The 22,617-nt window shown below is 41.7% G+C and overlaps 2 protein-coding genes and 1 non-coding gene across 4 annotated transcripts; 1 reads left to right on the top strand and 2 right to left on the bottom strand.

The window, feature by feature from the left end:
- The first annotated feature begins 12,165 nt into the window (after window positions 1-12,165).
- Window positions 12,166-14,818, top strand: LOC125510240 (AT-hook motif nuclear-localized protein 1-like). Of its 2 annotated transcripts, none has more exons than XM_087538156.1 (5): window positions 12,166-12,604; window positions 12,804-12,856; window positions 13,516-13,632; window positions 13,943-14,104; window positions 14,469-14,818. In XM_087538156.1, the coding sequence occupies exons 1-5, from the start codon at window positions 12,478-12,480 to the stop codon at window positions 14,589-14,591; spliced, it is 582 nt and encodes a 193-aa protein (XP_087394282.1). In that variant the 5' UTR covers window positions 12,166-12,477; the 3' UTR covers window positions 14,592-14,818. The 2 variants fall into 2 exon arrangements, with proteins under 2 accessions (XP_087394282.1, XP_048531322.1); XM_048675365.2 differs by having other exon boundaries at window positions 12,178-12,604; window positions 13,516-13,644; window positions 14,469-14,768.
- Window positions 14,819-15,174: 356 nt separating this feature from the next.
- Window positions 15,175-21,706, bottom strand: LOC125510239 (uncharacterized). Its single transcript, XM_048675361.2, has 9 exons — window positions 20,992-21,706; window positions 20,375-20,436; window positions 20,132-20,281; window positions 19,219-19,395; window positions 18,368-18,583; window positions 16,598-18,279; window positions 16,402-16,467; window positions 16,238-16,307; window positions 15,175-16,118 (listed from the first exon to the last, which is right to left on the bottom strand). The coding sequence occupies exons 1-9, from the start codon at window positions 21,365-21,367 to the stop codon at window positions 15,477-15,479; spliced, it is 3,441 nt and encodes a 1,146-aa protein (XP_048531318.2). The 5' UTR covers window positions 21,368-21,706; the 3' UTR covers window positions 15,175-15,476.
- On the bottom strand, window positions 21,535-21,685 carry LOC125511696 (U4 spliceosomal RNA). Its single transcript, XR_007285059.1, has one exon. It is a non-coding gene; the product is annotated as a U4 spliceosomal RNA (small nuclear RNA).
- Window positions 21,707-22,617: the final 911 nt, after the last annotated feature.

Raw genomic sequence — 22,617 nt, 5'->3', positions numbered from 1 at the left:
GCTGGATAGCGGTCGATGAGTGGAGTAATAGTAGTAGATGCAGGCAGGAGTCGGTCTACTTGTCTCGGACGTGATGCCTATATACATGATCATGCCTAGATATTCTCATAACTATGCTCAATTCTGTCAATTGCTCAACAATAATTTGTTCACCCACCGTAGAATACTTATGCTCTCGAGAGAAGCCACTAGTGAAACCTATGGCCCCGGGGTCTATCTTTATCATATTAATCTCCTACTACTTAGTTATTATCTTTGTTATTTACTTTGCCTTTATTTTACTTTGCATCTTTATCACAAAAATACCAAAAATATTATCTTTATCATATTTATCAAATCTCACTCTCGTAAGTGGCCTTATAGGGATTGACAACCCCTATTTGTGTTGGTTGCGAGGATTTATTTGTTTTGTGCAGGTACGAGGGACTCATGCGTAGCCTCCTACTGGATTGATACCTTGGTTCTTAAAAACTGAGGGAAATACTCATGCTACTTTGCTGCATCATCCCTTCCTCTTCGGGTAAAACCAATGCAGTGCTCAAGAGGTAGCATTTCCTACTTGGTTATGGCTCAAACTCTCACACTTACCGTGTCTACAACAATTTTACCCGAAAGGTTGAAGAGACGGTAGATGTAAAGTTTGATGAATTTAACGGCTCGCAAGTAGAGCAATTACCAATTGATGTAGGAGACAAAGACCCCTCAGAAGCAATCCAAGACTTGTCTATTGGCAAGATACGCCCAACGGAGGTGAAGGAGAGTACCTCGTTCGTCCAAGTGGAAGCTTATACCTCACGACAAGGTGAACCAAGAGTTGACACGGAGGCATCCACAAGTGGGACACGCCAAGATGAAGAAAACGAGGAAGTGCACCAAGATGAACCTCATCAACCTCCTTCTCCACCTCAACAAGAGAACGACAACGTCAAAAACGAAGAAGGCCAAGAAGAAGAACAAGATGATGAAGAAGATGTTCCACCCCGACCCAAACAGAAGCTCTCACGAGTTAGAGCAAGAGTCTCACGAGACCATCCCGTCGAGCAAATCTTCAATGATATCCAAACCAGGAGAATCACTCGCTCTAAAACTCGTTTGGCAAATTTTTGTGAACATTATTCATTCATCTCTAGCATTGAACCTATGAAGGTTGAAGAAGCATTAGAAGATCCGGATTGGATAAATGCCATGCATGAAGAGCTACACAACTTTGAAAGGAACCAAGTGTGGACATTGGTTGAGAAGCCCGACAACAAGCACAACATCATCGGTAACAAATGGTTGTTTCACAACAAGCAAGACGAAGATGGACAAGTTGTCGTGGATTTGTCACGGCAGATGTCCTAGTGTGAGGACTAGTCGTGAGGGCAACGCATCTATGTGGTAGCTTGAGAGGGGTTGAGCGGAATCGAGAGATGCAACGCAAGACAAGGATTTAGACAGCTTCGGGCCCCGGGAAACATCATCCGGTAACAACCCTACGTGATGTTTATGGCTAGGTCTTATTATCATCACGAGGGATTCGCCGTAAACCGGCTCTCCCAGTTATGTCTAGCCCTAAGATCGTCTCCCCCCTTTACGGGGTGCCTTGCCCCTCCTTATATATGTTGAAGGGGCGGGTTACATGTAGAGTCCATCTCGGACTAAGACTTAACTATTCTGACTTCTCTTCATGGGCTTCATAACGTCCTGGGCTTCATAACGTCATGGGCTCCATAACGTCTCGGACTTCATAACCTCTCGCAACTGAGTTATCACTGTCTGCTGGGTTATGACTGATGCCGGTTTATCACTGTCTGCCTTAACTCTTGTCGGTTTATCATCTGACTTAACCCCTGTCGGGTTATCATCTGACTTTACTCTTGCCGGGTTATCATCTGACTTAACTGTCAGCCGGTTTATCAACCTGCCGGTTTACCGTCTGGGTTAACTGTCTGTCTTAACTGTCAGCCGGTTTACTAAGTCCCAACCGGGTTATAACTCTGGCCGGATCATACCGCGGGGTATATCCCCGACACAAGTAGTTCGCAACAAAGCACGTCTCATCGCCCAAGGCTACACTCAAGTCGAAGGTATGGACTATGGTGAGACATATGCCCCCGTTGCTAGACTTGAGTCCATCCGCATCTTACTTGCCTATGATAATCACCATGATATTACCTTGTACCAAATGGACATTAAAAGTGCTTTTCTAAATGGTGAAATTAAGGAAGGAAGTTTATGTTAAACAACCTCCCGGCTTTGTGAATCATAAGAAACCTGACCATGTTTACAAACTTCACAAAGCTCTTTATGGTCTTAAACAAGCTCCTAGAGCGTGGTATAAATGCTTGACCAAGTTCCTTATTGAAAAAGGCTTTGATATTGGAAAGATAGATTCTACTCTTTTTACTAAAAGTGTTCATGGTGAATTATTTGTGTTCCAAATTTATGTTGATGATATCATATTTGGTTCAAATAACCCTCATTTTAGTGAAAAGTTTGGAAAGCTAATGTCGGAGAAGTTTGAGATGTCTATGATGAGTGAACTCAAGTTATTTCTTGGTTTTCAAATCAAGCAAACTAAGGAGGGTACCTTTGTTTCTCAAACAAAGTATACCAAGGACTTATTCAAGAAAGTCAACATGCAAGAATGCAAAGGTATGAATACACCCATGCCTACTAGTGGACATCTTGACTTGACCAAGGATGGTGAGCCGGTTGACCAAAAGGTTTATTGCTCTATGATTGGCTCATTGTTATATATATGTGCCTCCCGTCCCGATATTATGCTAAGTGTGTGCATGTGCGCATGATATCAAGCGGCCCCCAAAGAATATCATCTTAAGGCTGTGAAAAGGATAGTGAGATACTTAATTCATACACCAAATTTTGGCATTTGGTATCCTAAGAGGTCTTCTTTTAATCTTGTTGGCTACTCTGATTCGTACTATGTCGGTGACAAGGTTGATAGAAAGTCCACTTCGGGTACATGTCAATTTCTTGGTAGATCTCTTGTGTCTTGGTCATCTAAGAAACAAAACTCGGTATCCTTATCCACCGCCGAAGCGGAATACATTGCTGCTGGTTCATGGTGTGCTCAGTTACTTTGGATGACCCAAACTCTTAAAGATTATGGGATCTATGTGAAACATGTTCCATTTCTTTGTGACAATGAAAGTGCTATTAAGATTTATCACAATCCCGTGCAACATTCTCGAACTAAGCATATTGAAGTTCGTCATCATTTCATTTGAGATCATGTTGCTAAAGGGGACATTGATCTTAAGCATGTTCGTACTGATAAGCAATTGGTGGATATATTCACCAAACCGCTTGATGAGAAAGTATTTTGCTGTTTGAGAGGTGAATTGAACATCATTGATGCTTCAAACTTGGAGTAAAAACTCCATTTGGATACATGCAAGGCATGACCCTTTGACTAATCCTTGATATTTCTCTTATGATAATGATCATATGTCTTGGATATACTTGCACCCTTGCATGCTATCTAACCCTTGTAGGTACTTGTATGAATCTAAATCTATGAGATTGCAAATCACTCACAACTTGAGCAATCTCTACATCACTAATTCTCTACAATATGGTGGTTGAAGACAAGGGAGCATGAATCCTTTCAACATATCCTTTGACAATTTCTCCATATCAACTTTCATTGATATCAATTAGATACACAAGTGCTCTTCCTTTCCAGACTAACCCATGTAGGTAGATGAACTCAAACTACAAGTGACGCTCCCAACTCATTGATGAGCTACATCAACCTTGAGCACCTCACACTAGTTCAACTACATGATCAAGATCAACACCACCACCCAAGGTATGTTATTCCATCTTAGAGAAGCTTTACCCCAAGGCATGGGTCAAAGCAGCTCAACAAGATGAGAATACATCAAAATGCTTAAACGAAAGATGGTAACCCCATTTTGAGCTTAAACGATGAGTATGACCTATGATCAAGTGATCTCACTTGACTCCTCAGTCAATATACTCTAGCATAGGTGACTTTGTCGCCGACCAATTCTAGATGAAGTTCTCTAGTGTTTCTCTGCGTTCTTGCATTTGTCTCTTGCATATTTGTTCCCCTTCTTTAATCAAACTTAATCTAGATTTCTTTATTTTCTCTGTTATGTTCTGCACTCCTTTCATCCGATTCATTGCAAATCCTTCAGTTAATTCCTTGCAAATCTTTGTAAGATCTTATTTTCCTAGTGAGCTGAGATGACAACTGTTCTCTCTTTGTGTGTGTTGAACTCGGACACACCGGTGTGTCTCTTTCGGTCAAACCGAACCATTTCGGTGACACCGAAGAAAACCACTCAGTTTTACCGATTTCAATGCTGAGAAGACACTTTGTCATTTGCATCCTGCATATTTGTTCCAGCTCCACTCGATGATTCTTGACCTCTACCATCATCTTACATTGCATGTTGCTTTGTCATGTGACTCAAGGACCAAACCTATTCGACTCACACTCTAGAAGATCCCTTCTTGGAAATTGATGTCAAAGGGGGAGAGAGAGATCACATCAAAGCTTAATCACATCAAGGGGGGAGAGTGCTTAATCACATCAAAGGGAGAGAGACCCCAGATGCTTGGTATTCAAGAGGAGAGAAGTCACATGTCTTTAAGAGGGGAAAGACATGTTAATATGTGTTATGACTGCGTTATTCAATTTTTCTTGTTTTGCTCCGATTTTCTTTTCCCTATCTTCTCCCATTATCCATATAAGATTCAGGGGGAGAATGACATCTAAGGGAAGAAAATCGTCGAATTCATTGCATATCCTTATTCTTTTGGGGGACATGTCTATATCACATAGGGTACCTAGTACTCACTCTACAAGTCATCCCAATCTTGGTACTCATGTGGTTTACTGTTTGCTCTGTTTAGTAGATGTTTCTGTGTTATCTAACCTTGTTTACTCAGGTTCATCTCTTCCAAAGCCAGCTTAAGACCACAAGGTAAGTATATGCATCACACTCATGTGCATGAAGATCTCTTGCTGATGTACATATTGTTTGCAAGAAGGGCTCATGAACATGAAGATATGATTCCTATATTCACATCATTTGCTATGATGCATATAGCCAAGATACATGTAATTCGTTGCTTGCTCTGTCATTCTTATGCATTCACATGCTCTTATAGCCCATATTCACATGATTGCATACATACAGGGGGAGCCTATGCATGTTACATGTCTTTCCAAAGCTTTACTTGTCATTCTTCATATCTTTATCTAAAGCTTTGATGTATGTTGTCAGCAATTACCAAAAAGAGGGAGATTGAAAGACAAGTTCTCCCTGGGTGATTTTGGTAATTAATGTCAACATATCTCTTGTTGGACTAATACTTCTATCTAGTATACTTCAGATAAGTTTAACAGTGGAGTGGCTTGGACAAGAGGATGTGGAACTCCTTCAAAATGCTAAGGACAGAAGATTGGCAAAAGCTCAAAAGCTCAAGACTCTACATTTTCATTTTAGTGATCCAAGATCACATTGAGTCCATAGGAAAAGCCAATACTATTAAAAGGGGGTGAGGTGTTGCTTAATGGCTTGCTTGCTCAAAGTGCTTAGTGATATGATCCAAAGCCCTCAACCACTTTCTCATATCCATATGTCTTAAACCTAAAGTCAAACTCGGCCCCACCGATTTGATCTATCCGGCGCCACTGAGTTCACTTCACATAGCCACTGCCAGAAACCCTAATCAATTCGATCGCACCGATGGGATCTCGGTCTCACCAAGATGGGCTTGCATACTCTCTATTGCCTATTGCAACTATTTCGGTCTCACCGAGATATGCAATCGGTCCCACCGAGTTTGCTTGACCAACTCCCTGTTTTGCTTATTACCAAAACCGGTCTCACCGAGTTTGTGTAATCGGTCAAACCAAGTTAATGTTTTACCCTAACCCTAGCACATCGGTCCCACCGAGTTGATCATATCGGTCCCACCGAAAACTCTAACGTTCACATTTTGAACCATATCGGTCTGACCGAGTTTCTTAATTCGGTCCCACCGAGTTTGGCAAATTGTTTGTAACGGCTAGATTTTGTGTGGAGGCTATATACACCCCTCCACCCACTCTTCATTTGTGAAGAAAGCCATCAGAACGTGCCTACACTTCTAACCTACATTTTCTAAGAGAGAACCACCTACTCATGTGTTGAGACCAAGATATTCCATTCCAACCACAAGAATCTTGATCTCTAGCCTTCCCCAAGTTGCTTTCCATTCAAATCATCTTTCCACCAAATCTAAATATGTCAGAGAGAGTTGAGTGTTGGGGAGACTATCATTTTAAGCACAAGAGCAAGGAGTTCATCATCAACACACCATCTATTACCTTTTGGAGAGTGGTATCTCCTAGATTGGTTAGGTGTCACTTGGGAGCCTCTGTCAAGATTGTGGAGTTGAACCAAGGAGTTTGGAAGGGCAAGGAGATCCCCTACTTCATGAAGATCTACCCAAGTGAGGCAAGTCCTTTTTGGGCGATGGCCATGGTGGGATAGACAAGGTTGCTTCTTCGTGGACCCTTCATGGGTGGAGCCCTCTGTGGACTCGCGCAACCGTTACCCTTCGTGGGTTGAAGTCTCCATCAACGTGGATGTACGATAGCACCACCTATCGGAACCACGCCAGAAATCTCCGTGTCTCCAATTGTGTTTGCATACTCCAACCCCATCCCTTTACTTTCTTGCAAGTTGCATGCTTTACTTTCCGCTGCTCATATACTCTTGCCATGCTTGCTTGAAATGTATTGTGAATGTTTAAACTTGTGCTAAAACTCCACCTTAACTTGAAGAAATTAAAAACTGCTACTTTTCTTTGTTGAGGGTCTAATCACCCCCCCCCTCCCTCTAGACACCTCTTCTCGATCCTACAGTTTTGGAGTAAAATCATCATACCGAAAATGTTTCGGAAGGCGTCTAGAATTATTTAAGGGGTAGTCAAAAATGTTCTGAACCTTCGGGAATTTTTTGAGAGAGAATGGTCACGGAAAAATCTTGTCCCAGTGTGAGGGGACAAGATCCCACGAATCATGGGATGATGATGCAGGCAACACTATTAGGGTACAACCCCTTTTTGGTGGCTTTTTGTAAAGACACTGATGACCCACAAGTATAGGGGATCAATAGTAGTCCTTTCGATAAGTAAGAGTGTCGAACCCAACGAGGAGCAGAAGGAAATGATAAGCGGTTTTCAGCAAGGTATTTTGTGCAAGTACTGAAAGTAGCGGTAACAAATAGTTTTATAGTAAGGTAATTCATAACAAGTAGCAAGTAACAATAGTAACAAAGGTGGAGCAAGATGGCCCAATCCTTTTTATAGTAAACGACAGACCGAAAAGTTATCTTATATAAAGCAAAGCATTCTCTAGGACACACGGGAATTGTCGTCTAGTCATGTTCATCATGTTTAGTTGATTTGCGTTTGCTACTTTGATAATTTGATATGTGGGTGGACCGGTGCTAAGGTGTTGTTCTTACTTGAACAATCAACCCTCTTATGATTACCCCGCCTCGCAAGCATCCACAACTATGAAAGAAGAATTAAGATAAATCTAACCATAGCATGAAACATATTGATCCAAATCAGCCCCTTACGGAATAGCGCACAAACTAGGGTTTAAGCTTCTATCATTCTCGCGACCCTTCATCTACTTATTACTCCACAATGCCTTCCCTTAGGCCCAAGTATGGTGAAGTGTCATGTAGTCGATGTTCACATGACACCACTAAAGGAAGAAAAACATACACATCATTAAAATATCAAACGAATACCAAATTCGCATGATTACTTATGACAAGACTTCTCCCATGTCCTGAAGAACAAAAATAACTACTCAAAAATCATATTCATGTTTAAGATCAGAGGGGTATTGAATATCATTAAGGATCTAAACATATGATCTTCCACCAAATAAACCAACTAGCATCAACTACGAGTTGTAATCAACACTATTAGCAACCCACATGTACCAATGTAAGGTTTTGAGACAAAGATTGAATACAAGAGATGAACTAGGGTTTGAGAGTAGATGGTGATGGTGAAGATGTTGATGAAGATTGGTCCTCCCATGATGAGAGGATCGTTGGTGATGTCGACGGCTTCGATTTCCCCCTCCCAGAGGGAAATATCCCCGACGATATCGCTCCACCAGAGGGCAAAAGTGCTCCAATCCAAGTTCCGCCTCGAGACGGCGGCGCTTCATCCCAAAAGTCCTCCTCTTAATTGTTTTAGGGCAAATGACTTCATATAGCAGAAGAAGGGGGCCAGAGGCCAGCTGTGGGCCCCACAGGGCATCAGGGCGTGCCTAGGGGGTGGTCGCGCCCTGTCGCCTTGTGAGCAGTAGGTGGCCCCCCTTTGTTATTTCTTTGCTCCAGTGTTTTTTATATATTCAATAAAAAATCTCCATGAAGTTTCAGGCCAATTGGAGCTCCGTAGAATAGCCATCTCTGTTGTAGCTCTTTTAGGTCCAGAATTCTAGCTACCTGTAATTTCCATCTCCATGTGAATCTTGCAAATTAAGAGAGAAAAGGCATTAGAATTGCATCATAAAGTGAAATAATGACCAAAACATTATAAATAACATTAGGGAAACATGATGCAAAATGGACGTATCGACTCCCCCAAGCTTAGACCTCATTGTCCTCAAGCGAAAGCCGAAATCGATAATCATCATAACCACATATTTACAGAGAGAGGTGTCGATAAAACAAAAAAGGACCTGAAAGCATCATGATAATTATCATAACAACAATATATCATCATAAAACTTCTCATGATCGAGTGACAATTCATTCACAACATAAAGTTTGTACCATAAACTTCGCTGAAAACTAATAAACTATGAACTCCGCCATTGAAACATTTGCAATTTACATTATCAGAAAGAGTTTATGTAAGAGCTTTGATTAGCAAGTTCACATGCTCAAATATCATTTAGTCTTCTACAATTGTCGGCACTCACGACATATTTATTCAACAAAAGTTTCAGCCAGACACATATGAAGATGGGGGTTTATAGTTTCACCTTCCAACTCATTTACCTCAAGGGTAATGTCAACAATAATAACTCATGATCACCTACATCCAACTGGATATATGTGCCTGGATCTTTCCCCATCACATGACGATTGCCAAGAGAAAAAAATAAAACGGAATAGAGATGAACGGTATTGACTCTTGCATACAGAAAAATAAAAGATATGACCTTTGCAGCGGAAGTAGAGGTTGTCATGCGCTTTTTCTTTTTTTGATGTGCAAGCTCTTAATGTAAAGGAACGTTACTTTATATTGCACATTGTGATAGCAACCTTTATTATGCAGTCTGTCGCTTTTATTTCTTTACCATCAGCAGATCGTACAAAGCTTATTTTCTCTTACAATAAAAGATCATACATATTTAGGAGCAATTTTTATTATCTTTTGCACTGATGATAACTTACTTGAAGGATCTTATTCAATCCATAGATAGATATAGTGGACTCTCATGGCAATAAACTAGGTTCAAGAGATTTTGGATGCACAAGTAGTATCTCTACTTATTACGAATTTTGGCTAGCAAAAGATTATGAGCAAGCACCACATGTTAGAGGATACGTGACAATATAACTTCTATGTGAATATAGACAAACAAAACCCATTATGTTGTCTTCATTGTCCAATTTAACTACTTGATCACGCATAGAATATTTAATGAGGGCGAACTCATTCGTTGGAACTTGGTTGTAAACCTCTCATCAAGGATATATAACAGAGCCATGTTCATCTACTCCTTAGAAAGTTTCAAAAAGTCCTCTAAAACGTTCTAAAACTTAGAGAAAATCAACTTATTAATAATTCATAACATTTCAAATTTTGGAATTTTTTGGGATGTTACATTTTCTCAACAACTTATATCAACTCGGCATGTTTGATTTAGCTCTCAAATGAGTTTAATAGATAGATTCCGAAGTCTTTCAAAGAATGTTAATTTTCCCATTCGAAATGGTAAACTCTTGGTGTCGAAATGAAAAGCTTACCATATCACATCTATCTTAACAAAATATAACACTCCAACCATTGCCATCCAAAGAAAATTAGTGTGAACTGGTGTCACTAGATCGCCCATCTCGCAATTATTATCTTATACTCCCCTCCCAGTCTGCAATCCCCACCATCATCATCCACTTCTAATGGTTGGGTCATATGTTCCCTAGGATCATAAAGCTTATCATGCATATGACGCAAGCTGGACCAGACTACCCGTCGAAAAATTAAAAGAAGAACTCATGTCAGATTCCACCTTACTGCCATGTCATACTGTTTTCTCAACAATGTAGCCGACACATAATTCTTCGTCGCCTTATTCTAGGTGGGGCCACCGCATACCAAGTATTATAAAAGACTCGCCGCTCCCCTCAACCCTAAATGTTCCCTCAAAACTCCCCCCCCCCCCCCCCCCGCCGCCCCCGCCCCTAATGTCTCGCCACAAACCTCCCGTTCTCCACTTTCAATCTCGATTCCGACACCACCTCCATCCCTATCTAAGTTCCGATGAAGTCACTTCTTCCTTGCATCTCAAAAGAATCCACTCTCCTAGTTTAACTATGTCAGTACAACATAGATCCACCCGTCACAATGGTTGCGAGCACAAGGTGGACAAGCACATAAAAAATTGTCTCTGCAATCAAATTGTTGAGTTCAAGGCGGGCAAGCGCATGGTGGATCAACTCAATGATTAGATATTTGATTCCAAGATTGCTAATCTCATGGCGGATCATATCACCAATGATCATATTACGGAATTAACGAAGGGTGTCACCTCCAATCTCTTCGACAACACTATAAACTTGGTGAGATCCTTACTCTTTTGCATCTCTTTATTTGTATTGTGGAATATTGCAACGACCTGTCATGGAGGTAATGAAGAGTAAGGTCATTGATGAAGCATAAATGGAATAGGCCGATGGAGTAGTTTTTTCTAGCATTAGAACACCTACCCGATCCAATTCTTATGTTTTCGAGTCTTTATTTCACTCTCCCCCCCCCCTCGCGCGCCCACCGCTCCCACGATGGGTGGGGGAAATATGTTTCTCTAGTGGTTTAATAATCTTTCCCTAGTTCTTCCTTGCCATGGTGACTTCAAAGATCTGGTGTCCTAGTAGGCTCATCGTTCCGTTAGGTAGCGAGATTTGTTTTTCAGTTTGTTGATGGAAGTTGTTGCCTCTCGGAGGCAAGCAACCGAGAGGAAATCAATAGTGGCTTTGGAGCGGTGGTGGTTCAAAGTTGGCAGATCTACCGTTCTTCCAGAATATCATTGGGTTGATATATAGATAGATCTAAGCCCAAGTCAACGCGGGATTGTTCCACAACCAATGTGCCTCAATACTTGCAATGTGTGTATTCTTCGTCTTTCAAATCCTCTCTAGCGATGGCACTTCCTCAGTTTCGGCAGTGGAGGCTTGGCTTCTCTTCCAATGAGCACCTCGATGGTGATTGAGGTTGGTGGCAAACCATGGTTGTGGACTTGTGGTGTGTGCAACGACCCCTAAAGCACCTGATATTATTTTTCTATTTTTTGGGGGCTTTCCTGGAAAAAAATCCAATTCGCATGCCTTCTCTCGGTCTCTAGTAGTCGTTAGTGTGTTTTTGTGTGCGCTTGTTAGTTGGTAATGAAGATGCACGGTTTCTATGAAAAATTCTGATCATTCCGAACATAAACCATGTCATGTATAAAGTCGGCTTGAGTGGATGGTAAACCCACCCCTCTAACATATCATTCACGCATTGTAAATCCAAACATGGCCCACTTGAAAAGATAGCAACTGGTAGAGTCGAGCGGAGGAATGCCCATAAAAATCCGAAGTCCATAACAACAATTAAAAATCCAAAAAATGTCATAATAATAAATGAAAATCCAAATTTGGCATAATAATAAATGAAAAGTCCAAAGATCGCACAACATAAATGAAATCCAAAAATGGCGTAGCAATAAATCAAAATCCAAAGATAGCAAGTAATAAATGAAAATCTAAATATGACAAACAATGAATGAGAATCCAAAGATAAGCTTATCTTTGGATTTTCATTTATTGTTTTCCATCTTTGGGATTTCATTTATACTGATGCGCTATCTTTGTAGTTTCATTAATTGTTTTGTCAACTTTAGATTTTACATTTATAGTTCTGCCATGGTTTCATTTGAAAATCCGTAAAATAGGAAGAAAATAACCTAGCTCATCATCTGAAGTTCTGAACACATCCAAAGTGACCAATCAAGAAATTTCCAAAAAATACATCCTCTGAGAACCAAAAGGAAGCAAGTAATTAATGAATCTAAAGGCACCCACGTCCAAATCACATCCCACCCACTGCCCTATAAAAAGCCCTGGGTTTGTGCATTTTCAGGCATCGAGTTACCAGTAAAACAAGTGAGGGTTTCTTCTGTTTGTGTCAGTGTGTGTGTGTTGTGCTCGTGAGGCAATGGAAGGAGGAGGAGCCATCCCGGCGGGTGCGGGCAAGGCGGCCTATGGCGATGGGATGCACAAGAGTCCACTTCATCCACAGCCACAGCCCACCGTCGACGCCCGCCTGGCCGATGCTGAACAAGGTAGCTCTTCCTACTCCTGCAACACGTTCGTCGTATTCCCTGAAGCTTTGAAATTATATTTCTAGGATGTTAGTTTATTTCAGATCATGTAGTACTGTTTATAGGCGCATGCACATGAATGCTGTCATCAGTTCGCCAGCATTAATTACAATATATTTCCCAAAAATTCTAATTTGAAATGGATTTTTTTATCTGGCAGAGCCATGTGGGACTGTAATAGTTCCTCAAATCATCATAGTTAAAGGTGGACAGGTAAATTTTCCTACTCTTATAATGCTCCTAGAGACATTCAGTGCTCTATTAATATTTCGTCGTAGTATATCTGGATACTAGATGTTAGAATATCCAAATGAAGTGGTTCCTTTTAAAAAAAAATAAAGTTTATTTTGTGGATGCATTTAGTGTTAAATATTAGGAAAAAAATGAGCAAAGTTGCCTCTACTTAACGCTATGTGCGTTGTACATATGTATATTGAAATGACTTGCACTTGATATATTTTTTTAAGCGGGAGGGACGCTTTAGCTCTGGGCAGATGGGGTGTAAACGGATCGGATCGGATTATTAATGATTTCCCCATACCCTTTACCATACTTATTTTTTCGGATTCGAAGTGGATAACGACCGGATCTAGATCGGACTCGGGCTAGAAGCGGAGAAAAAATATCGGGATAGCAATGCTTATTTGGTGTAAAATTTGGAGATAACATTTGGCTCTTTCTTGATTTATTATTCAGCACATTTTTTCAACCGGTTATGTCTATATCCATCCTACAATATGTTGAAGAGAGCTTAGTGTTGTCCCTCTCTTTTCCCCTTTTTTATTGCCCTTCGCATCTTTTCCATAAGTTCTCTATTCCACCCCATATTATGCATGTATTGTAAGATTCTAATAAGGAACCCCTGGTTTCAGGATGTGGCAATGGAAGTCAAGTCGTATGGTGGGAATGGTTGGGCAGTTTTTATCATGTCTGCCGAGGGCGCCGTATCCAATGTGACACTGCATCAACCAGCTTCTCCGCTTGAAACAGTTATGCATAAGGTTTGCTCTATTGTTTTAGCTTGAATCTGTACACTAGAAATCCCTTTTTTCTGGTATGTTTTCAAAATAAAAGTTCAGCTCCAACCAAATTAAGAGAATTATAAAAGCAAAATGAAATGTGAGATAGTAGGTAGAGAGATTGTCTAATTGTTTCCTTTACCAGCATAGAGAATATCGCAAGGGGAAACATAGCGTTGTGTAGTTCTGGTCGTCCAAAAATGAAACATCATTGTTTGGACTCTAGATTTGTTACCAACTCTAAACAATATCTAATCCTTAGCATGTACGTAATATGCAGGGTTGTTTTGACATTGTCTCCATGACCGGCTCGTATCTGCCGTCAAAAACTGATGGAGTGAGCTCTCTAAAGGGTGGGTTCGCCATTTCGCTTGTCGATGCTGATGGCCGCATCTTCGGCGGTGGGTTAGCAGGACCTCTGATTGCAGCATCATCTGTTCAGGTTACCATCTTTCACTTGCATCTTGCTCCATATATATAATATACCAATAGCAGATTACCAAAAGAACAACCAAGATCTTCGTTCCATATATACCAATAGCTTCCATTGTATCTTGCTCTGTTTGTTTAACTAAGTATTTATTAAGTCTATATGTGCTTCCTGCGTTTCGAAAACAAAATGTCTGCTGCCAAATGAGTTACATTGTATACATATTAATATTCATACTGAAAATCATGATGTGCTTCTTTATATGGTACATAGCTTGTTTGGGAAATAGCATCGTTTCACGAAAACATACATATAATGCAATTGAGAACCTTGTGCTTTCTCCTAATGGTTTGCATTTTGATGTGCTGACGCGCAGGTGATCATTGGAAGGTTTGCAGCTGATGAAAAAGAGGACATCAAGCAGGATGTGGCCAGTGGAACTGAACCGAGTGATTCTCCGAATGGATCCTCAAGTGGTCCAGGAAGCCCATCAAACTAGAGTGCTTTGGCACATTCAACTCCAGCTTCCTATTTCCAGATGCCAGTCAGCTTAATAAATTCCTAGTTTTTCGTTCCTACTATTTCCCAGACGCTTAGCTTTCTGCTCGTACTTGTTGAACTTTTCAGTCTCGTTATATGATGTATGGCCCCTGGATGTGGTCAAGTTATGTTTTTATACCTGGATGATGCTTCGTGATATTACAGTTATGAAATGTTTCATGGTCATATCTGATGAGTATCAGTTCTGAAATGCTTAGATAACTCCTACACATCTGATGAGTATCAGTTCTGAAATGCTTAGATAACTCCTAGCTCCAAACGCTTAGTTTTTTGGGTATCAATTGCAAGTAGCAACTGATAACTGCTCACAAGTCAAGAGAAACTATCTGGTGGAAACGATCTTTCAAAATTCTGAAGCATGTAAAATTTCAGTTTCAACCCTGACTGGTGATGATGCTCAGTGTGTTGGACAGTTTGATGTTCTGCAAACATGTAAAATTTCAGTTTCAAATCAATCTCGCTCAGGGAGCTATGAGAAAAACAAATTCAGCAAATAACAAAAAGTGAAGCATGCAAAAAAATTGAAGTCACTGGAAAATGATGCTGAATTTGAATCGACACGTGAGGATGATGTTTCAACCCTGACTGGCGCTGATGATTCTGACGAATGGAGAGCAGACACTGCGAAGCTGGCATGCAGGTTGGAGACGGCATCACTCCTCACCCTGCTGGCTGGGTGATGGCGTAAAGTGCAGTGATGTCTTGGCATCACTTCTTGTCAGGCGTACACTATTTTCCTAATGGAGGTCCGGCGTAGGCTTCACTTAGATACATATACAAGTACACAACCATGGCATACATACATGGGGATGGGTTCAAGCTACTATCTCTTCCTCTTGAGCATTTCCAATATAAGTTCTGGTTTCCTGCAAACTTCACCTTCCGCCCAGCCTGGCGAGAAGGAGGCGTCGGTAACTTTGCCGGGTCCCTTCCCCTTGCCTGAGTACCTCATAATCTTCAGCCTCTTCCTCCCCAGACCGGCAGAGACCCTGAGCGACTCACGGTTCTTCGGGGCACGATCAGTCGTGTTTGACGTGCCGGTTCCTCTACCCAACAACATTGGCGCCACGGACATCCTCGAGATGTTGAGTTCTTCGAGCACGAAGGCCCTCTCGGCGTCGCTAGCACAGTTATGATCCTTCCCTGATCTGTCTAGAGACAGCTCATCTGCCTTGGAAACTGACCGACGTCCAGCGTGCCGCAAGCCTGCGTTGCTGGATCCTGGTGATCTCCAGATTGCCGTGGTTGCAGCTGAAATGGGGCCGTGTGGGTGGTCAACCGCCACTTGGAGAAGCAGATGATGCTTTCCAAGGAAGGAGCAGTCGCTGATGAGTCGGCTCGTCGTCAGGCACGTGACAGTGTTGAGCCAGAGTTTCTCAAGCTGGTCAATGGTTTCTCCTTGATGTATTATGCCGCACGATGTGCTAGATAAGGTGAGCCATTCAGTAAATTGATCCCCAATTATCTGCACGGATGATGTGATGTTTATCATGCAGTTAGCATTTCACACAAAGTATATGCTTGTATTAACAGTTTAACACATATGAAGATGATGCCCTTCGAGACTGGGGAGATGGCACAAACCTCAAAGAGTAGAAGAATGTCTTTCATCGATGTAAGATGTCCAACAAAATCAGATAAAGATGAGAAATACCTGAAGCATAACAGAAGGCAGAGATGTAAACAGAATTAAGTGCAGCGTGCTGCTATCGAAATTAATCTGCAATTTTGTGAATCTGGCTACTTACCTGCTTGTGACTTGGTGTCGTGCAGCTGGATTTTCTTTGAAAGCAAGACCTGATAGCTTCATAAACCTGCACATATATAACAAAAAATGATTAGAGATTACTGTAATATCTTCAAATCATTGGCCATGCTTGGCATCTTCTTAAGGTGGGCAGGATAATCTAGACGCGTTTCATCTAGAAATGAAATTCAACACACCTGTTACCAAGCTTCAAGCAAGTCAACATAAGGTTAGGTCCTTTGGATCCAGCAGGCTCCTCATTTGTCGTTACTTCTATCTCTTTGTTAGCATAGGTAAAAATTTGGGCATTCTCTAGTAGTCCAATAACTACGTTGCCAAGAACAGATAGGATAGTAATGTTTTTAAACTTCTTCTCTAAGCAATACTTGAGATTGGCTTGGATTGGGGACATGTTTTCATCAATTATGTGGATCAAATATTCAAAAAAGTGCTCTAGGAAAACCATGTAAGCAGGCTCTGAACAATAACTGGAGTTTGAACAAAAGGATCGATAAACCTCGATAACCAGCTCCACCTCCAAGTCTTGTGTCATGTTAAGGTAACCTTCGGAACTATTTTCAGCATTCCAATGAGCAGATATACTCCCAGGGGATACAAGAGCAAAAAATGGGTAACAGAAGAACTGACAGAGTACATCATGGCCACTTGCACCACAGCCAACCTTCAAGTAAGACATCATTTGCTCATTCAAGCGCTTTGACACTTTGTTCCACACCACCAACCATTTTATTCTTAGCCGACTATCTACTGGACGCATGATCTGCATATACAAAAAAGCAACGACAACATGAAAGTTCCCCAGTAGATCAGGTGGACAGATAATTGAAGCCAATTGCTCGGCATCTCCAGGTGACAATTCTCCAGTAAACTGAGCTACGATTGACAGAGATAGTGCAGTCAAGTAAACTGCTGGAGAAACCAACTCCAGGTAAGCAAGTGGCCTGATTCTTGGATGAGATAGCTTCGGACTGCATTCTGCATATTCAATCTCCTTTATTTGTTCGATGTCTAAGCATAACTCATACTTTCCAGAAGCCAACAGAGAATTATCCAGTTCCTCTACAGTACACTTCACAAACTGAAGACAAAACTGTACCAACAGTGTGGAACTGTTACTCTTTTGCTTTCCTACCATATCCAGAAACACCTCCTTTACAAACTTGCATGCCTTAGTAATGCATATCATGGCATTGTCATCAGCAAGCTTTGAGTTACACTGAACTCGAACTCCCTGTAGAAGCAACCTGAAAGTTTGTGTTGTGGAGTCCATAATAGTTACGGCCATGTCAGCAGTCATGTTATGAAGTAGTTCTGGATTCACAATTGAGCCAAGGATCTCCAACTGAAAATCAAAGCTGGTAACATCCCATGGTAACCATTTGATTTGATGAACATCAAACAAGACCTTGAGATGCGTACAAGTTTGGGATAGCAAGTTCTGATTCAGTGGAACACACACATTATCTTCGGGTGAGATCAAATGCCTAACTCTTACTGAAATAAAGTCATGAAACAGATTGATGCAAAATGACCACAGTGGCTTGTTCTGATTATCAAGTCTAGTGGAGAAAATTATCTTGAGTACTGGCCCAAAAGCAGCCTCTAGAATGGATAAATGGTTAATCGAATCACCAAGCTTATATAAAAGGTAATGCCATGTGCTCAAGCAGGAGGAACTTAAAGCAATATTATGACTTCTTGACAGAACTCCACATAAAGGCATCATAATTAGCCTTATCTTTTTCATCTGAACACTAGCATGTGCTCTGGGTTCAATAGGAGACATCACTGTCCCCTGATCCATATTTTCTAAAGCCTGTGGCCCAAAAAATGCATCCACCAAATTTGTCCAGGTAACCTGCAATTCTGAAAATATCATCATATTATATTGGAATATATTTGTCTTAAAAGAAAACAACTGTACTTGAGGAAAGAGTTTAACTCACCATTGTGGTTATCTGAACTTGAGGATCAGGATCAGTAAATAATTGCTCAGGGACCTTAAGCATTTTGTTAAGTAGAGGTCTAGTGCTCGCTGCACGTGCGCCAAGTAAGGATATGAACCATCCCCATGACTTTACTGCTTGAATTTTCTTTGAAGGGTCATTGAGCATATCAAGCACAGAAGAGAGTAGCTTTTGCTCAAGGTCCAAAGCTACTTCCTGCACAGCAAGCACAAAGTAAAACTCAAATGAGGGACTGTCGATACATGAAGGATTTGAAATTGGAATTTTATATTACACTAGCAAGTAAAACGGTACAATAAGAGGTTGGTAAATAACTGTGTAATAACACAAGGATCATTGCAACAGGGGAAGTAGTAGGAGATGACTAAATCATTTAACGATAAACATCTCGGAATCACAAAACGATGTGAAAATACTACATTTCAAATATAGCACAAACATTAATGTAACTGAGAAGCATTATTGTACTGTGCCAGATATAAACTGGCCTAGGTTAATCTGTTGTAACTTTCAGTCTGCTTTCTTAAATGATTTCTATAATCATATCAAACTAAATAAAACTGCAGGCCATTTCAGTGCTACACAGAAAAGCAAATGTTGACTTCTGTTTTTCTATGAAGCTCCCACAGCATATTTGTATTCAGTAACAGACTCGATCCAAAACATTTTCAACAGTTAACAGCCAAGTGCTTAGTGGCAATTAAGTCTGTGATACCTGACTTACAGTTATAAAGACACAATCTGGGTACTATAGTTCGCAATGAGGAAACTAATGTCAGCAGTTAGAAACATCTAATTCCAAATCATTATAGTAGTCATTATTCAATTACCTTGGAAAGAGGAGATTGAGGAGGTAAAATAACTGATGACACCTTAATGAGGCATCTTTCAGACATATCCCTTTCCGGCTTGTCAGCACTTAAGAGTCTTCGGTATATTGGGGGAACCCATATGCTTGATTGGTCTCTCATTCCTTTTGGATATTGACTAGCAAGTTTCATGGTAGCCTTGAGAAAGAGTTTTCAAAGACGGCCTTAGTTCAAGTATTACTAGCGGGTAAAACATTAAACCACAAAAAAGGAACAAGAATCAAGTGTGTGCTTCACACTTGTGCCAAAAGTGCTCATACTAAAAGGTAAAACCCTCCGACTTGGATGATTTTCTAGCTGGTGCGGCAACATAAAATAAACTAGTGAGGCATGGAAAAAATCTAATGACATCATCTATGAACAATTTGTTTTTCCTCCTGATGAAGACATGAAATATAAGAGCAATGAACTCTAATAATTACCGAGATATTTTAGTAAATTAACATACTTCTGAAGGAAGAGTGTTGCCATTGCAATTATAAGTGATAATAGAATTAAACAGATTCACTCAAAGTTCATTAGCAAGAGAGTGGGCATATATATTAATTAGTAACTTAAACTGTTTTCATAAGAAAAAATGTATCTTAATACGGCAGTCTTAACACTTGAGCCTGTCTCAAATGTCTTGCAGGGCTGGAGGTAAACCCCTTCAGTTACAACAATTGTAAAAAGATGCCAACTATGTTGGTTACTGGCGACATTATGCTGCAAAGAAATCATTCACATGAACTGTTTTATTGCTATAAGAAACATACTATGAGATTAATTACTCTGTTCAACAAAACAGAGATAGGCATACTATGAGATTAATTACTTAGTTCACCAAACAAAACAGAGGTAATGCAATAGAACGCAGTTTAAGTGGGAAGATAACCTGAACAGCCTCAAATGTTGTAGACAAAGAACCAAATGGATTGTCAAGGGCATAAACAATAGCATTGAGCAAGGGAGTTACTCCATCCTCTACCACCGAAGCCTCCAATTGTTGAACAGAAATGCACCAGACTGCAAGATTACAAATAGCCTGTAACAACAAATTAACAGAAGAAATAGGAACTCAATTACTCCACAGTAAAACTGAACAAAAGAAGAACAAAAAATGGTGAGCAGAACAAACCTTCATCTTGGTGGTCATGACCAGCCGAACCAAAGTAGCCAATACCAATTGAGCCAACTGTCCTGCAGGGTAAGAAAAATAGATATTATAATTGTTCCTTCAAACCAACAGGTAATTTGATGATCTTTTTAGATGAAAGGCCCGGAGCCATGCTGTATACAAAGTGACTTCATGATTCAAGGGCATGCCTGAGCAACTGAGCACATTAATCGGTTCAGAGCGTAATCAAAAAAACAAGAGATAGCAACGGATAGTGATTTAAAATAGCAAAAGGGACAGGCTCTTTAATTGTAGAAACTCATGAACTGTCAAAACAAAAAATGTATCAGCTCCAACTTCTAGAATGTGTACTCAGAGTACCTGCCATGAAATGAAATTTTTCTACGTTTTCCTAAGAAAATGTAGACTACCAGCTCTCATTGAAAGGCCAATGTGTGAGCATGAAACTGCTAGATGATGGGAAAATGGATCTGAGACAATGGCTTATTAACCATACAGTATTAGTGGAAGACTGGGAGGTAAACCTACAGCCGTGCAAGGCATGGACTGACAGAAGCCAGATTGTCAGAAGAACATGGTGGTCGCCCGAGATGGGGGCTACCAGGAGGTGCTACTACCTGGGATGGTGGAGACGAGGACGGGGTGGTAGAGCGCGAAGCCGAGGCACTTGAGTGCGGAGGCGGCTACGGCCTCGTCATCTTCGGCGGCGTCGCGGAGGAGGAGCGGGAGCAGGGCGGAGGGGGAGGCCGCCGCGAGGTCGGCCGCGGCGGAGGGGTCATCGGCGCACGCGCGCTGCAGGTGGAGGAGGCGCGCGTACGCGGCCGCGCGGTCGGGCTCCGCCGCAATCTCCGCCACCTGCCGCGCCACCGACGGCGGCGGCATGGTGCGGAGGAGGCGCGAAAGGGAAGAACTTTTGGGGAATTTGGCGTCGCTGGAGATGCGTATGCTGGTAACGGGTATTACGCCAACACAGCAGGGGAAGCGGGTTCTCATTTAGATGGGGAAGCGGTTTCCTGAGCGTACGTATCTGACGACTGCTCGCTAAAAAGAGTATTGACGTAAACAAAAAAAATCCTATGGCCATATCGAAATTTAAGAATCATGTGTATTGCAAAGTTCAATCAGGCCAAAATAAAGCAAAATTTGAATTAGATTTGTAGGGCTTTCCCCTCTCCGAAGAGAGGGAGCCCTTTCAGAAATTCTCAGTGGCCCATGAGGGCCAAAGAGGGGGTTTGGAAATAGTTTTCAACCAGCAATTGACGCGCCTCGGTATAACCTCACTAGCTGCGTCATTGCCCCAAGCGCAAAGATGCCTTCTCCCGTCCGCCCTCAACCCCTTCTTATACCCGGCTCGCCCCCTCCCACCCCCCTCCGCGAGCGAGGTGGGACTAATCGCACCACCAGGAAGCCAACCGAGAACCGACGTACCTCACGGGCAGGACGGGCAAGCGAGCGTGGGCCGCCTCTCCGCTCGCGCGTGGGCTGCTGGGTATCGTGGGCCTGATACGGGACAACATTGCCACTGGCAGCCTACGCCTCCCCTAACAAAAAATGAAACATTATTATCCAACTGGAGAGGAGAACGAAGGAGAGAAATCGAGGGGTCCGAAGGCCGTGTGTTTTTTTGTTTTTTTTTTAGAATCGCGAGTGGCATGCATGCGCACATCAATCTGGTCGGGACGGGCGATTTTTTATATATTCTTTGTGGGAAGAACTTTTGGTCCAGGCCGCAGACGGAGCTATCATCCGGCGGCCACTTTCTGTAATTCTGTTTGATATTGCTCATTAGTAGAAGCAACTTGGTATTGGATAGTTCAGTAGTGAGTGGTACATGGAAAGGTTATGTGTGGGTTTGCTGATAAAACAAGCCAAGATTACTAGCTTATTCATTGTCAGTCAGTTGCAATTTGCAAGCCATCTCTGCAGACTGCAGGGGTGCAAGCATTCGGCGTCGCCGTCGTGGATTGCCCGGGGCCAGCTCGAACGGCAACCTCTTCAGCATGTGATATCCTCCTACAGGGCGAGCTGCTGATCAAGCCGGTGTTATCCTGTTCCTATCCAGTTCGAGGAGGGAGACGCGGGCAGGGCAGAACGTGTGGCCATCTTTGTCATCCATTCCAGTTCGGGCTGTGCCTTCGCTTTTTTGTTCAATCGTTTTGTTGCATCTGAACTTTTGGAAGAGAACTTTCGGTCCAGGCCATAGATGGAGCTATCACCACCCAGTGCCCACTTTTTTCCCTGGA

Source organism: Triticum urartu, chromosome 7A, assembly GCF_056163025.1.
Source record: "Triticum urartu cultivar PI428250 chromosome 7A, HENAU_Tu73, whole genome shotgun sequence".
Classification (NCBI taxonomy): domain Eukaryota; kingdom Viridiplantae; phylum Streptophyta; class Magnoliopsida; order Poales; family Poaceae; genus Triticum; species Triticum urartu.
The sequence above is the reverse complement of the archived record's forward strand: the minus strand, read 5'-3'. Positions and strand labels throughout refer to the sequence as shown.

Coding starts and splice junctions, on each gene's coding strand:
- LOC125510240 (XM_048675365.2), top strand. CDS start 12,478: ATGGAAGGAGGAGGAGCCATCCCGGCGGGTGCGGGCAAGGCGGCCTAT. Junction 12,857..13,515: donor TCATAGTTAAAGGTGGACAG/GTAAATTTTCCT, acceptor CCCTGGTTTCAG/GATGTGGCAATGGAAGTCAA. Junction 14,105..14,468: donor TTGCAGCATCATCTGTTCAG/GTTACCATCTTT, acceptor GCTGACGCGCAG/GTGATCATTGGAAGGTTTGC.
- LOC125510239 (XM_048675361.2), bottom strand. CDS start 21,367: ATGAGAACCCGCTTCCCCTGCTGTGTTGGCGTAATACCCGTTACCAGC. Junction 16,468..16,597: donor TGCTTGAAGCTTGGTAACAG/GTGTGTTGAATT, acceptor ATATATGTGCAG/GTTTATGAAGCTATCAGGTC. Junction 16,308..16,401: donor CGACACCAAGTCACAAGCAG/GTAAGTAGCCAG, acceptor GTTATGCTTCAG/GTATTTCTCATCTTTATCTG.